Source organism: Camarhynchus parvulus, chromosome 4A, assembly GCF_901933205.1.
Source record: "Camarhynchus parvulus chromosome 4A, STF_HiC, whole genome shotgun sequence".
In the NCBI taxonomy this organism is placed as follows: Eukaryota; Metazoa; Chordata; class Aves; order Passeriformes; family Thraupidae; genus Camarhynchus; species Camarhynchus parvulus.
In genome coordinates, this window is record NC_044600.1 from 14646378 (window position 1) to 14660688 (window position 14311).

The 14311-nt window shown below is 47.2% G+C and overlaps 1 protein-coding gene across 1 annotated transcript; it reads left to right on the forward strand.

Moving 5' to 3' along the window:
* Window positions 1-237: 237 nt before the first annotated feature.
* Window positions 238-13933, forward strand: IL13RA2 (interleukin 13 receptor subunit alpha 2). Its single transcript, XM_030967795.1, has 10 exons — window positions 238-328; window positions 1208-1350; window positions 5033-5184; window positions 7232-7385; window positions 7854-7974; window positions 9746-9930; window positions 11040-11185; window positions 11934-12078; window positions 12731-12833; window positions 13705-13933. Exons 2-10 carry the CDS (start codon window positions 1266-1268, stop codon window positions 13745-13747), a joined length of 1134 nt encoding a protein of 377 aa, XP_030823655.1. The 5' UTR covers window positions 238-328; window positions 1208-1265; the 3' UTR covers window positions 13748-13933.
* Window positions 13934-14311: the final 378 nt, after the last annotated feature.

A 14311-nucleotide genomic window follows, 5' to 3' on the forward strand; every position in this document is an offset into this window, starting at 1 on the left:
CTGTTAAAATTGTTGTGTATTTTTAGTTGCTGTTATATTTTGCCAGCTCGAATTTCTGGTTAATTTTAAACACGTACAGATACCCTGGCCAGCACAACCTGTCTCCTCCTCTGGCTCTCCTGAGCCACTTCTTCCAGTGATAGGGGGTTTGTGTTGGCTTCAGTCCTCAGATTTCTAAAGATCCCTCTGACCTGAAGTTCTGTTGTTCAGCAGAGCCCAAGTCTCCCATTGCTGCATGGTAGCTGTGGGTGCTGAGGAGGAAGCAGCTGTGCCAGAGCCTGACCTGGGATTTCACCTGCTTAAGCCAGGCTTGTGTGGGCAATATAAAGTGAGTTTGTTTTCTGAATAGATCTCAGTGATGAATTGCATGCTTACACTGAGGCTGCCAAGTTCTTACTTAAGTGGAGCTCAAGCAGTAGCCTCAAGGTTCCAGGAAGATTAATGTCTTTATCTAGATTTATTTATATACCTAGATATACCTGTATCTATATCTAATCTATATCTCTCTCTCATCCTCCATCTCTATCTAATCTATATGTACATCTGTATCTATCTGAAAAAATTAAAGTCCTGTCAGAATCCATGAGCTTTCTGGCATAGGGAAGCATGCAGAGCTGGGTGTCTGTAGACAGTAATTTCTACCCACCTTTAGCATGAAATCTGAAGGGAAGAGTAGCCCCCTCCCTGCAAGCTCTGCACCTTTCCCTCTGAGTCCCCATCTTCCCTCCAGCAGACTTGCACAGGAATAGAAATTTGTCCCCTTCAAATATTGCCATGACAACTAAGAGGAATTCTCCCAAGCATTCCTACCATTCCTACCAACAGCAAAGGCAAAAGGTGGGGATGATTGCATAAGATGTGTCTAGATAAGGCAAGGCTCAGGCATTCTATTTTCATTTTTTTTTAATGAAAGTATCACTTGGTCCAAGGCACTTCCCGAGGCAGGGAGTTGAATCACTTTCCACAGAAGGCATGAGACAGAGGGCTGGTGATTGAAGCACTGACACACTTCTGCAGAGTGTGCTTAGCTGGCCAGAAACTATTTCAAATGAAGCCACGTTTGGCCATCACCAACAGTTGCAAAGATAATTCCTCTGGGAAATAATTAATCAGCCTTGGTAAACAAGTAAAGCCAGGCTTATTGTCAGCCCTGCAGAGGGAATACAGGGTAATGCTGAAGCCTTTGACCTCTGCTGTGTCTCCACAGCCCCTCAGAGCCTCTGCAGGACTGCTCCTCTGCCCAGCCCCTGGGACCCTGAGCCCCGATGGCTCCCTGGAGGCTGCCCCTGCTCGCCATGGCTCTGCTGTGGGGCTGCCTGCTGCCCTCCTCCTCCTCGTCCCCCAGCACAGGTAAAGGCCAGCAGGCTCTTGTGTCACTGCTTGTGTTCGTTGGGTCCTTTGGGGGCTTTGTCCTTCAGCCAGAGCTGCTCTTCTCTGTGTGTGCATTGCTGTGTGAGTGCTGGCTCATAAACATGCAGTCCATGGTGTAAATATGTGGTGTGTTTAGTGGCTTTTTCTGAGTGGATTTGAAAGGAGAAGAGACTGCCTTTGGTGTTTGATAGAGAGTTAGCAAATAGAAACACTGCTACAAATGCTCCTGAGCATGGTCCCAGACAGACAGACAGACTGTGCTGGGTGTAAGAAACACAAGGCTTATTTGTACTTGGACAGTAATGCTTCTACGGGAACACTGCTCTGCAAGCTGTCATTCATGGCCATGGCACTTCGAGCACCCTTTCTTTGCTGCACTGCACCTGCTGGCTCTTCTGGCAGCTGGCATCTGCACCCAGAGAGACGCTGAGCAGGTCTGGCTCTCCCTGATGGAAGCAGTGCATGGTGCAGGGCTGAGAACATGCCCAGGAGGCCACTGAGAGGCTGCCTGTCCTGCCAGCCAGCATGCACAGAAAGCTGCCACAACCCCTGTTGGAATAAATCAGACAAGGCTCCATTTTCTTCATGTGGGAAAAGCCAAATCTTTATTCACATAAGTTATTTTATACAGTTTTTACAGACCTCATGTGCAACATCTATTGGCTGATACTTTTCTTACTACTCCATTTATTGGTCAGAAGATGATTTGTGTGTGCTTGCTAAGGTTCAGGTGTTTACATTTTTCTTTTGTGGGTTCTCATGAAACAGATCTAATGTTTATGCAGGTGAACTTATTTTTCACCCAAGAATAGGTTGTTATGTTAACAAACTATTCATACCAAGATTGTTTTCACACGGGAAGTTGCAAAGTACTAGCTGCACTTAGAAGAAATGACAGGCCAGCTATCAATCCTGATTTTATGAGGCTTTTATTTTATAGTTTTACCTGTCTATGATGCCATTGATGCCGCTCTGAGCAAAGCCTGCTGCCTTTGAATTGGGCTCCAGAAAACATGAGTGTCCCCTCCACCTCTCTGAGCAGCACAGGGAAGGGCAGACATAAAGAGGGGACATTTGGGGGACACCTGGCAGGCTGCTGCTTTTCCACTGGCAAAATAGGTGGGAAATTGCAAATTCCACCTGCATCTCAGAGGGCGTGGAGTGGACAGAGGTGGTGAGGGGCAGCTGGGGACAGGCAGGGATTTGTCACCTGTGAAAATCCCCCTGAGGTTCTCCCGATGGGGAGACTCCTAAAAAGTTCTGTGCCAGGATTGAGAAACAAACGGGAGGTTTGGTTTTTTCAGTCTTCAGGTTGTTTATTTTTTCTCTTATCAACAGTTCAGCATGATGTCTGCACACCAGACTTAGCACACAAAGAGAAAGGCACCAAAAGTCACAAGACACACAGGTTCAAGGTCTTTTAAAACTATTTAGTCCAATTAACTCTTAGACTGTCTTTTATTTCTACCTTTCCCACAATAACTAATTATTTGTCTGTTAACACAACATCTGCATTGGGGCTCTTTCCAACCAATCCCCCTGTGCCACCAACACTGCAGAAAATGGAGCAGATGAAGAGCAAGAAGGAGATCAGACAACACCCAAAATCCTCCATCTTGTCTCCTATCTACCTCCAAACTAAAAACCCAAAACTCAAAGTTTTTCACCCTGTGATGAAGTACACCACAATCTGTTTCACACACTCATAGATTCCAATTCATCCCAAAGCCTTGGAAGCGTTCTCCATGGGTGAAGGTTGAAAGCAGTGTTCTCCTGGGGGTCAGGGCATCTCAGGACAGGCAGAGGAACATTCCCTGAGTTCCAGCAGTCTCCAGAGCAGGGGTGCTGGTGGCAGTGAGGGCTGTGGCTGTCCCACAGCCAGCCCAGCACTGCCTGACTCACCACCACAAACATCCTCAGGGGGAGAAGCTGTTAGTTTGGTTTTCTCCAAGAAACATCCAGGAGCAGATTTCCTTCAAGACTGTGTGGTGAAATAGAGCATTTCCAATCCCGTGTTCTGTGTGAGTGATGGGGATGTGAGTGAGACTGGTAATGTATTATTGTGAAAATGAGAAACTGCAGGAGGCAGTGCTGACTTTTAAAAACAATAAATCCCAGAATGCAAGCACCATCCCAAAGAGAAGCTTTTCTGTTCCCTCTGAAATCCAGTCAAAAAGTTTTTGCAAGAATTGCTGTTTACAATTACAATTGTTTTGAAAAAATACTTCTGTTTTGCTCAAGATATAAATAAATTTCAGAGCATTCTCCTACCCAGACAGAAATTCCAGTTCTGACCAATCTAATCCTCTCCTGACAGCTTATCATGACAAAGGCCAGCAGCTTTTTGCTTCCTTGTTTTTTCCTTGTGAAGTTCAGCATCTATACACTCAGGAGGAGCCTCCCAAGCCCTTGGTCCAGTATCATCCTAAATGCATCTCCTACTTCACCATCTAATGCAGTAACAAATCTCCCACATTCTGGGAACAGTGGGATTTTCAAACTGCTGCCTGGAGTGTGTTTTATTTGGGAAAATTTCTGTAGAAGAAACAAATCCTCCAGCAATATACCCTGCAAACTTTCTAGGGAGCACATTAAAGCTGGATTTATGTCACCATCTTCCACTGAAAAATATCCTTATGGTCTGCTTTCACAATGGATTTATTAAAAGAATAAAAGAATAAAAAAGGTGTAAATCCTGATGAAGACATGAAAAAGGTGTTAGAGAAGTGATCTGGAGGCCAGACTCAAAGGGAGAATGGTGGTAATTCTGGACTGGCACTGCCAGGACATGGGCTCCAAATTCCTGTGAAATTAAGTGTATCATGCAATGATTATGTAGAAAGCAAATGGATAATCTCACCTCTAGACAGTGGAGAAAAATGACTTTTGATGTTGACAAAAATTGGCTTTGTTTCAGCTAATAAAACTGAGCAGCCAAACAGTGTTTGGCTCCATATAGAGCTGGACCTTTAGGACACATTTTAGGATGGAATTCATCCACACTTCCTTATTTATTGACACATACCAGCACCTTAAAATACCTTTATAAAAACCAGATCAGCTGTAAAGACGCATTTTTGTATAGCTGATAGATGTCCAAAATAAGAATTATTCTAATTCTCTGCTTTTTACTTTTTTCCTGCTTCTTTCCCCCAATAATCTTTAATACACTTGAAATGAATATTTAAAGCAATATGGGTGATTTATTAGGGCAAAGGAATATAAATCCCCCTGACAGCACACTTTGATCTGCCATGCTGTGTTGGTGGATGTGCTGAACACAATGTTTGCAGAGATAAGTGTCCTGAAGGTTGGTAAATACCAGGGGTTGAAGGTAAGCAAATACAGCACATGAAAGGTCATCCCAGGGCAGCAGTTTTGCTTAAAACATCTTGAAAAAGGGTGTGAAAAAGTGGCCTTCTGTGTGCTTTTTCAATGATCCTTGAGTGCTTTCTCTGAGCACCAGCAAAACCTGTTTTTTGGTGGGCAGGGCAGAGCTGGTGTGTGTTTGTTGAACAGCCAGGGCTGCAGCACTTCACATCCAGCAGCTGCATTTCAACAGTTCATAGCAAAGTATCACACTGACTGTTTCATGGCTGCTTTGGGGTTGTTTTCTCCACTTTGAGTCTGTGTTTCACCCTCTGCTTTGTCTTTAATGCAGTTGCTCCTCCACAAGGCCTGCAGATCACTGACCCCGGGCTCCTGGGCTCCCTGGATGTGGAGTGGAAGCCTCCTCCCCATGCCCAGACCTTCCAGGAGTGCACAGTAAAATACAAGCTTGAATATCACAGCGCTGGGGATAGAGACTGGAAGGTAAGGCAAAGCATGAATTAATCCTCCCAAACCAGGGCTGTTGTTCTGCCTTTCCTTCCTGCACAGATTTATGCCTACATTTTGAGCAGGAGTGGAACCAAAGCTGTTCCAGTTTTCCATGAGAAACCAGACTGGTTCAGTAGTTTGAATGGGAATGTGCCTTGAAATGTAACAGCAGCAGCAGCCAGGGAAGGGTTTCTTTCTCTCACAGGGCTGGGTGTTTGCTGCCCAGAATAATAACATTCCTCATTGTAAAAGGAAAAAATATTTACAGTTTTCTAAAGCATCTTTATGGGGCTTGAGCTGAAACAACAGATCCTTAGGGATGCAGACTGATGAACAAATAAAAGTTAAATTTCATTAATTATCCTAATGCTCTAAAATTCCCCCTATCCAGAACTGTGTTTCTAATTGCCATTTACTTCTCATTTTTAGAAGTGGTTGACTCTAACTCAGCTCTTTGATAAAATTGTCAGTCATCTCTCATTGATGTGTAGCAGGGCAGCAGCAGGCACAGCACAGGAAGGGTTGTTGGAATATATTTTGTGAGTGCTTAGAAGATGAAAGCTGCTGCAGGGTTGGGAAGGTAAATGGAATGGGGAGAGGAGAAACCCAGCAGTGGGGGCTGTTTGGTTGGCACAAGGTACTGAGGAACACATGAAAAATATGCTGAGGACCTCCCTCAACAACCCAAAACACAGACTGAAATCCTGAAAGAAAAAGGGATTTTTTGCACAATCCTAAAGCAGGAGAGCTAGAGGGCTTGTCAGCTTAAGAGACCAGGGAGAGAGAAGGAGCCCTCAGTCAGGCTGGCAGTGCTGCAGCCCAGCTCCCTGCTGGAACAAGTCACTGCTTCACCTGCCTGGGGCAGCAAAGCCAGGGCTGCTGGGCTGTGCTCAGCCCCCACAGAAATGGGGTCAGGCTCATCCCAGAGGAGCCTGCATAGGGGAAAATCCTGTTTCAGCTACAGATTGCAATTGTAAGGGCATGGAAAGGGGCTCCTGGACCTGGTACTGGCCACAGTGCACCTCATGCTCCCAGCTGTGCAGCAGTGCAGAGCCCTCCAGGGTGATTGTAACGGCAATTTAAAGGAAAACCATATGCAGTTTCAAAAAAAAAAAAATCTGAATTCCTGAAGTCATGAGTAATAAAAGTTTCTTATATGAGGCAGATGTACAGAGTAGGGCAAAATCACCTCTGACACCTTGCCAAAATGTTGACCTCAGATAAGGTCACAAAGAACAGTCAGGCTGAAGAAAATCCATTGGACATCAGCAGAAGCAAACATGACTGGTCTCTGTTAGAAATACCCGGCTCACCAGAGCTCTCACACCTGGGCTGTGCCACTGCTGTGCCCACTGCAGCACACAGATGCATTTTATGGCACAGATGCCTTTTATGGCACAGATGCATTTAGGGCACGTTATCTCTGTCCTACATGAGCTGACACAACGCTTTGTCTCATCATTTGTTGTAGACCTTGTCAACTTTGTTGTCCTTGCATAAAGTGAAGGGGAGTAAGTCTGAGGAGAAAATAAACAGAAAAACCTTCAAAGGGGATGCTCAGAAAGTCCCCCAAAGGCTAAGCCAGGTGGGACACTGTGGTGGGTGAGGCTGTGCTGCACTGCCCCACTGCTGGTTCACCCTTTCAGGGGCTGCTTGCACTTCCCACAGGAACCAGCCTTACAAGACTCATTGTTCTTTCTGTTTCTCATTATTTCACACCATAAAAAAATGCCTTTAATGTGGATTTGTGGTGGTATCCTCCTGAGGCTGGCTGCAGTGCTCCTTGCTGCTGGGGTCCCATTAATCAGCCTGCTCTGCCCTGTCCTGGCTGGGTCCTCTGGGGTGAAGGGACTCACAGCCAGCAAGGCTGGGCACAGCCTTGAATTAAAGCTGGGGGAACCCTGGGCAAGGGAGGCAGGACAGAAATATAAAGAGACAATAAAGCACACAAATTTGCAGCTGGAGCAAGAGCAAGGGTACCTAATTCTGCAGCCCACTTAGTGACAGAAGAGGTGCTTAAAAAAATCTGTCTTTCAACCAGGTTATTTTTACTAGGAAGCTAAAACTCAGAGTTGGATTTGACCTCAGCAGGACTGCTGAAGTGAGGCTGCAGACACTGCTCAAAGGAAGGTGTACAGATGACGTGGAGGTGCAGAGTGACTGGATTTATGCAACCTTTCAAATCCCACCACAAGGTCAGGAGCAGCCTGTGGTGCCTGCTGCAGTTTGGTGCTTTGCATGAGCCTGTTGCATGAGCCAGTGCTGGCTGGAGGATTCCTGGATGGATAAGTTATTGCAGGGCTTCCTGCTGTTTAAGCCACTAGAGCAGCTCTGCTACCAAAGGCTGTGCTTGTGGTTACTGGATACCTGGAGCTTGTTTCCCTCTGCCCATGCCCAAGCTCTGCTCAGCTGCCCTGCAAGAGCTCCACTGCTGAGTCAAAAGGTCAGTTTAGCATCTTTCTGCTCTAAGGTGGACTGGCTTTTATGAGAAACAGAGCACTTGGCAGTAAAACTAATAATTCTGACTGGCTGCCTTTTTCCCTTTCTTTTCATTTTTTATCTTTCAACTGCAGCATGCAGTTGTTCAAAGGCATAAAACTGTGCTTTTGCTGTGTCTGACTGGTACAGGGCTAAATAGTGGTTATTTCTTTCTCATTTGACAGGAAAACTTGAATCAGAGGTCCAGAATTTCAAGTGCATCTACCATGACTGGGAATACCTGAAGTGCACCTGGCAGCCAGGTCTCCTCACACCTCGTGGTGTGCATTATGGGCTGTATTATTGGTATGTAACAGCAAAATGGGAAAACAGCCAGGCAGCAATCAAGTGAACCACTCAGAGTACAAAAATGCCACAGGAAATATGTTTTTATAGCTGGCAGTGCTATTGCCCAGTTCACCCAGAATGAGCCAAAATAATGTCCCAAGCAACACATGGCTTCTAGCAAGAAAACACCAAATCCTTTCTTACTTTCTCAAATCAGGCCCATGCTGATCTTTGCCAGGAAATGTCTTCTCACTTCCTCCTTTCCTTTTATTCATCCCCAGGAGGTGTTTTCTGCTTGTTGTTCACGATAAAGACTTGTGTTTTCTCTTTGCTAAACACACCTGGGTAGTTCTGGCGGCACATTCCCCATGATCACAGTGCATATATCTCAATTGGACAGGATTTAGCACAAGGCTACCAAGCTCAGTGAACCCTAGACACAGAGTGGAGCTTCTCAGCAACTTAGAGTTTTTACTGTTCAAATATATTTTCATAGCCTCAGCACATCCCATACAAGCAAACACGCTGCCACAAGGTAATAATAATACATAATTCTCAGCTGTTTCTTTTAAACTGGTGCCTAAATTCTGTTCTGCAGGAAAAACATAGCTAGAATTAGTGGCTTGGGACAAAGTAAATACTGTATTTGTGCTTCAGCTCCTATGATATTATGGAAAGGATGACTTAGGCTGGGTTTTGTGCCACTGGGCTATGTGGACAAAAGCATAGCTGCATTTTAGAGAGGTTCCATGGAGTTCTTGGAAATAGTCTTCAAAGGAGAAGCACCAATTCAAAACCATTTTGCTAACTGCAAAGATCTGCTTGAAGGAAACCATGGAAATGCATGATTCATGCCTAAAAGGAAAACAAATACTTAAAAATCCCAACCTTGAGTCAATTGCCTTCAATAAAACCAGGCATTTGGATCTGGGTCCCATTTTATCACAAGATTGGGTGGACACCACAGCATCCTTTGATCCCTGTGAGCAAATTTTTATAGTACTAGAACATGAAGTTTTTCCCCCAAACATAATGTGCTGTGCAAGGAGACTTTCATTAGGTCTGGAGTACAGGGGCCAAATTCATAATTTATAAGTCCATAAATTCAGCCCTGTTGTGAGGGCACAAAGCAGCAGGAATCTTGAAAGGCAATATGAGGCACCAGTCAGTATTTCCAGGATGCAGCCAGCAGCTCAGCTTTGGGGAGTGGCCCCCAAAGTCAGGAGGGACAGGGTTGTGGCTGCACATCAAGTAACAAACAGCAAACCCCTTCCTAGCAAACCCTGAGTTTCCACGCGCCCATGGAGAGCCATGGGAACCACCTGCAGTCAGCCAGAGCAGCTCAGAAGCACTCAGTACATCCATGGCACACATCTCCTGCCTAAAAACACTTCAGTTTGGTTTGGGATGGGACCTTTCTGCAACTCCAGAGTCCGTGGCTGATGGTGCAGGAAGGGCCCTAGAGGAACAGGACTGTCTCCATGAGTAGAGGCCAGATCCTTCCCCAACTCCTGTCACACACTGGGACCTCTTGTGCTCCAGGAATGGGCTTGGGGAGAGCCTGGCACAGCCTAAAAACCAACCTGAGAAGCTGTCTGTGCCTGTTGATTTGGGTTTTTTCTCTTCTCCCCACTTGTGCCATAGCAGGAGTGCAGGTGACTGACCCACAGTGTTGTACTTTGGACAAAGGCTGGGATATGGGCAATACCTGAGGCTTAGGTCCAATCTCATAAAAACCATCTTACTAAGCAGTAATTTGCTTTGGTTCTTCTTTGTATTTCCCTGCCAGGTACGAGGGGCTGGAGCAGGCGGCGCAGTGTGCTCAGTACATCCAGGAGCACGGGCTGAACCTGGGCTGTGTGCTGCACAACCTCAGCCAGGCAGAGTACCGGGATCTGCGCATCTGTGTCAATGGCTCGGCAGCAGCCACTCAGCTCCGGCCGCTGTACAGCACCCTGCGCCTGCACAACCTCGGTGAGGCCACCACCACACAGCCCAGGGCCACTGCCTGTGTTAGGGCTCTCCATTCAATGTGTGCTTTTGGAGCTGGGTGGTTGGAATGTGTGCATTTCCCCAAGGGAAGGGCTGTGGCATGTGCCAAGCAGGATTTCAGCTTCCAGGAGTGTTTGCAGGCAAGCAACACCACCCAGCACAGCCCTGGAGGTCAGTGGGTGCCTCGAGGTGCTGCATTTGGACAGCTCAGGACACAACTGGCCTGCCGGGCATGTGGCAGAGCAGCTATGGGGTTTTGGCTCTAGCGGCACAGTCAAAGAGATATCTTCATTTACGCCTGCTGGGATTGAAACCACTGCTGCAGTCTTTGCAAGCACAGGAGAGAACTCTGGGCTCTGCTGTTCAAACCAAGCTAAGGTCTGGGCTGAGCTGAGTGCAAGATGTGATGGGATCTGTCAGAGATGGATTTAAACCCGTGACAGACAGGGAAAGGGAGCAGAGCACAGCATGATGTGCAAACATTACATGTACTCCGTGTTTATTACGGTGTATATTTATTAAACCGTGCTGGTGCATTTGCCTACATGCCAGAAGGACAAATAGCCAATAGTCCAGCTGAGCCGCTGGGCTAAGGAGCAGGATTTCTGAATTCAATTAGTGCTGCCACGTGCTTCGTGTGTGGCTCTGGGTATGGACATGAATCAGAGCCTTTTCTAGGATGCAGAGCAGGCAGGGAACGTGCCGGGCAGGGAATGTGCCGGGCACAGCGCTCACACCCCGCACCTCCAAACCCCTGCCCCGCAGCCCAGAGCAGGGACCCCGGCCTTGCTGTGTATCAAGTTAAAATAAAAAACACACACCCTCCAGACTCGGTGACACCCTGCTCCTCCAGCGGTGTGGCTGAGAGCCAGGAGCGCTCAGAAATCCACCAGCGGGGACAGGGACTGAGGCAGGCGGGGATCAAGTGCAGCCTTTCGGCCAGGAGCTGTCCCAGCCCCTGCTGACCCTCTCTCTGTCTCTCTCTCCCCTCAGCACAGCCCTCGGCCCCGGAGCAGCTGCAGCTGTCGGTGTCCGCAGCCCAGGAGCTGTCCCAGCCCCTGCTGACCCTCTCTGTCTCTCTCTCCCCTCAGCACAGCCCTCGGCCCCGGAGCAGCTGCAGCTGTCGGTGTCCGCAGCCCAGGAGCTGAGGGCCGCTTGGAGCCCGCCGGGCGGGCGGGTGCCGCCGCACTGCCTGGAGTACGAGGTGCAGGTGGCCGAAGATGCGGCAGCCTGGGCGGTAGGGACAGCACCGGGGTGTCCCAGGGACGGGAGGGGGTCGGGGAGCCCGGCCGAGCCGGCAGTGGGGCACAGGCTGCGGCAGGGTGTGGGTTACCCCGGCGGGGATCGCGGCCGCACCGCACACGCTCCTCCTTAACCCCCTGACCTGCAGCTGCCGTTCTGCTGGAGCAGGAACGGAGCCCAGCAGGAGACTCCAAGAGAGCGTTTCCTCCTGCCTGCTATCTCAGAAATCTGCCGTCGAGGAAATTTAAAGGTCGCTGCGGTTTGTTTCCCTGAATAGGGTGACATAACTTGGACCTATGAAACTATAATTCTAATCTCTCAAAAGGAGTGGCCTGGGACAGAATATATATTTTATGCATGGTGCTTTTTCCTTGTATGTTATCCAGGTTCAGTTTGGAGGCAAAACCAAAAAGGGCTGATTAATCATAGGGGACATCTCTTTTTTAATTGCTGTATTCCACTCATGAGTCTACTTAGGTAATTAAAAGAAAGACTCCATAAATTAACAGGCATAAATGACAACATACATGATGACACCTCCAGAAAGTATTTTCAGTGGATTTGTCTTCATAGTCATGTTATTTGCATTAGCTTGTACAAAACTATTGTGAAATCATTCAAAACTGCCAAAATATAATCCAGAGGTTTACAGAGCCTGGACAATGTGCAGGAACATCAGGCCACACCAGACAGATCTTGGTGGTGGCACATTTCTTGACATTTCTTTCTGTTTTGTTTCTCAGTTTGTTTCAACCCAAACGGAGACTGCTGTAACAATTTCCAGAGCAAACCAAAGCCACATTTCATGTGTTCGTGTCAGGGGGAGAACAAACATTTTCTGTGCAGACCAAGGCTTCTGGAGTGAATGGACACAGGATTGTTTCTCTGGTATGGAACTCAAAATAAATTGTGTTTCTTTTATATGGTTTATAAAAACCTGCTTGGGTGCAAGTGCTGATGGCTGCCCAGGGGATCTGCTGATGTTCAGCCCTGCAGGTTGGCTGCTGGCGTAGTTCCACCTTCAGCCTGCTCCAGCACAGCCATTCCTGCAGCTTTGCAGCTCCAGTGCACTTAGCAGGCAAGCCCCAATATTAAATAAATATTAATGCTTCTGCAGCAGCACCTTTCCCTGCTGCACGGAGACAGTGGGATGGAGGAGTGGCTGCTGAGCAAGAGAGGGCACAGGATACTTGCAGTCCCTGCACAGGGCATCCTCCTGGCCATCCTGCACCATAGAGCAGCTTCTCTGAGCCCTGTAGGCTCTCTTGGGCTGTCCTGGTGTGCACTGGCTCTGCTGCAAGCTGCAGAAGGCAGGGGAGAGGCACAAAGCAGTGACTGCATCAATGTGCCAGAGATATAATACCCTGAAGGAGGATGTGAGCCCACCCGGTAACATATACCTGTAACAAACAAACAAACAAATAAATAAAAACATGTAGGGTAACATGGACAAGATGAGTTTGTGTCTGAGCCCAAGCTTTGTAGGAGGTAATATAATCCATTCTAACATCTTCTTATTTCCTGCCATTTATCTTTGCAGTGCCCAGAAAAGAGGACAAGCAGCTATTTATTCTCATTCCAGTCATCCTGAGTTTGTCAATTAGCCTCATAATATTTATGTTGATTGGCCAGTGCAAGAAAAGGTAAGCACCAAGGATGCCTGTCCAAGCAATGTGGGTTTTTTTTTTGGTATCTGTAACTATTTATACTGTAGAGCTGTAACTGAAATATCACATTAAATGTCTAAGGGCCAAACATTAATAGATGCTCTAAGATTGGACAGCAAACAAGAGTTCATTTTCAGTAAACAACCCTCCTGAGTGTGTCTGTTTCTGATATGAAATGCCCCTACAGCAACCCATAAACTCACTGCAGAGACTCAAATACTGCTCATAAGAGCTCAGACTGCTTCTGTTAAATGCAGCAGTTGCTTGCATGCACAGCAGCATAAATAAAGCTATTATCATGCCCCAAACCACTCAAGAGCAGAGATTTGTCCTAGCTGTGTTATAGCAGTGCCATTTTAATGGGCTAAATCCTCATTCTTTTGGCACTTTCATCCCGGCTGTTTACATTCATGTCAGTGATGGCATGAGGGGAAAGCAGATGAGTGGATGAATTTGTCTGGTTTTATTCACGATGATTTCTTCAGGTCTGAGAGAACTGATGCCCCAGTACTGATAACTATTTTCTTTTCCTGATGGTTATCTAGCATAAGCAAGCAGGAAGCTTCTCTAATAAGCCTTTTAAGGTATCACTCATGAGGGAGCACTGGCTCTAGAAAGACCCTTGTGTGGTTGCCAGAGATGAACTGACACCTGTTTGCAGTCCCAGACTCACACCCCTTCATCTTTGCCGTGCATCTGCCTTCCAAATGTTTTGGTTTGTGAAATTTGAACAAACTGTAGATGTTAGTGAGAAATCTGTGGAAAGCAAATGCTTCCTGCATTGCCACTGGGATGCTGGAGCATGTCCTCAGCTCTCTGAGGGAATAACAGCCTGTGTCCTTTTCAGATCCCCAGCAGGAAAGCCATTGCACACATCTGTGGGATTCTAACTGCCTGTGCCTGCTGCGCTGCTGGTGTTTGGTGGGCTGCTCATGGAACCATCCCAAGGACAGCCCAGGAGCCCTGAGCTTTCTGCAGCCCATGTGGATCTTCCCTGCCTGCTGCCAGTTGTGGGGGCAGCTGTTACAATCCCAGTCCTTAACGGGCCCAGGAAAACTGGAGGGGCTTGAACGGACTGCAGGAAAACTGGAAGAGATCTAACCTGCCTCTGAAGCAGGGTGTTTCTGATACCAGGACAAGGGAGAAAAAGAGGCAGTGGAAACTGCCATGAATAAAGATAACGTGTTCTTCTGTGGGCTTGTTTGGGTTTTTTCTTTTGTGAGGACTCCAGAAATCTGTCAGCAGGACACACACACTGAAGGGCAGCAGCTCATACACAATGCTACACGTGTGCAAATGCTACATAATGCTACACCTGCATCCAGCCCCTGTGCCCACCTTGTTCTCACCTGATCTTCCCTTTTCCCACTCAGCCTGCTGAGAGCATCTAAATGCTGAACAGGAGCTACCTGAGATATCCATTTCATCAGCTGATATGCCTTATCTGCTGAAAA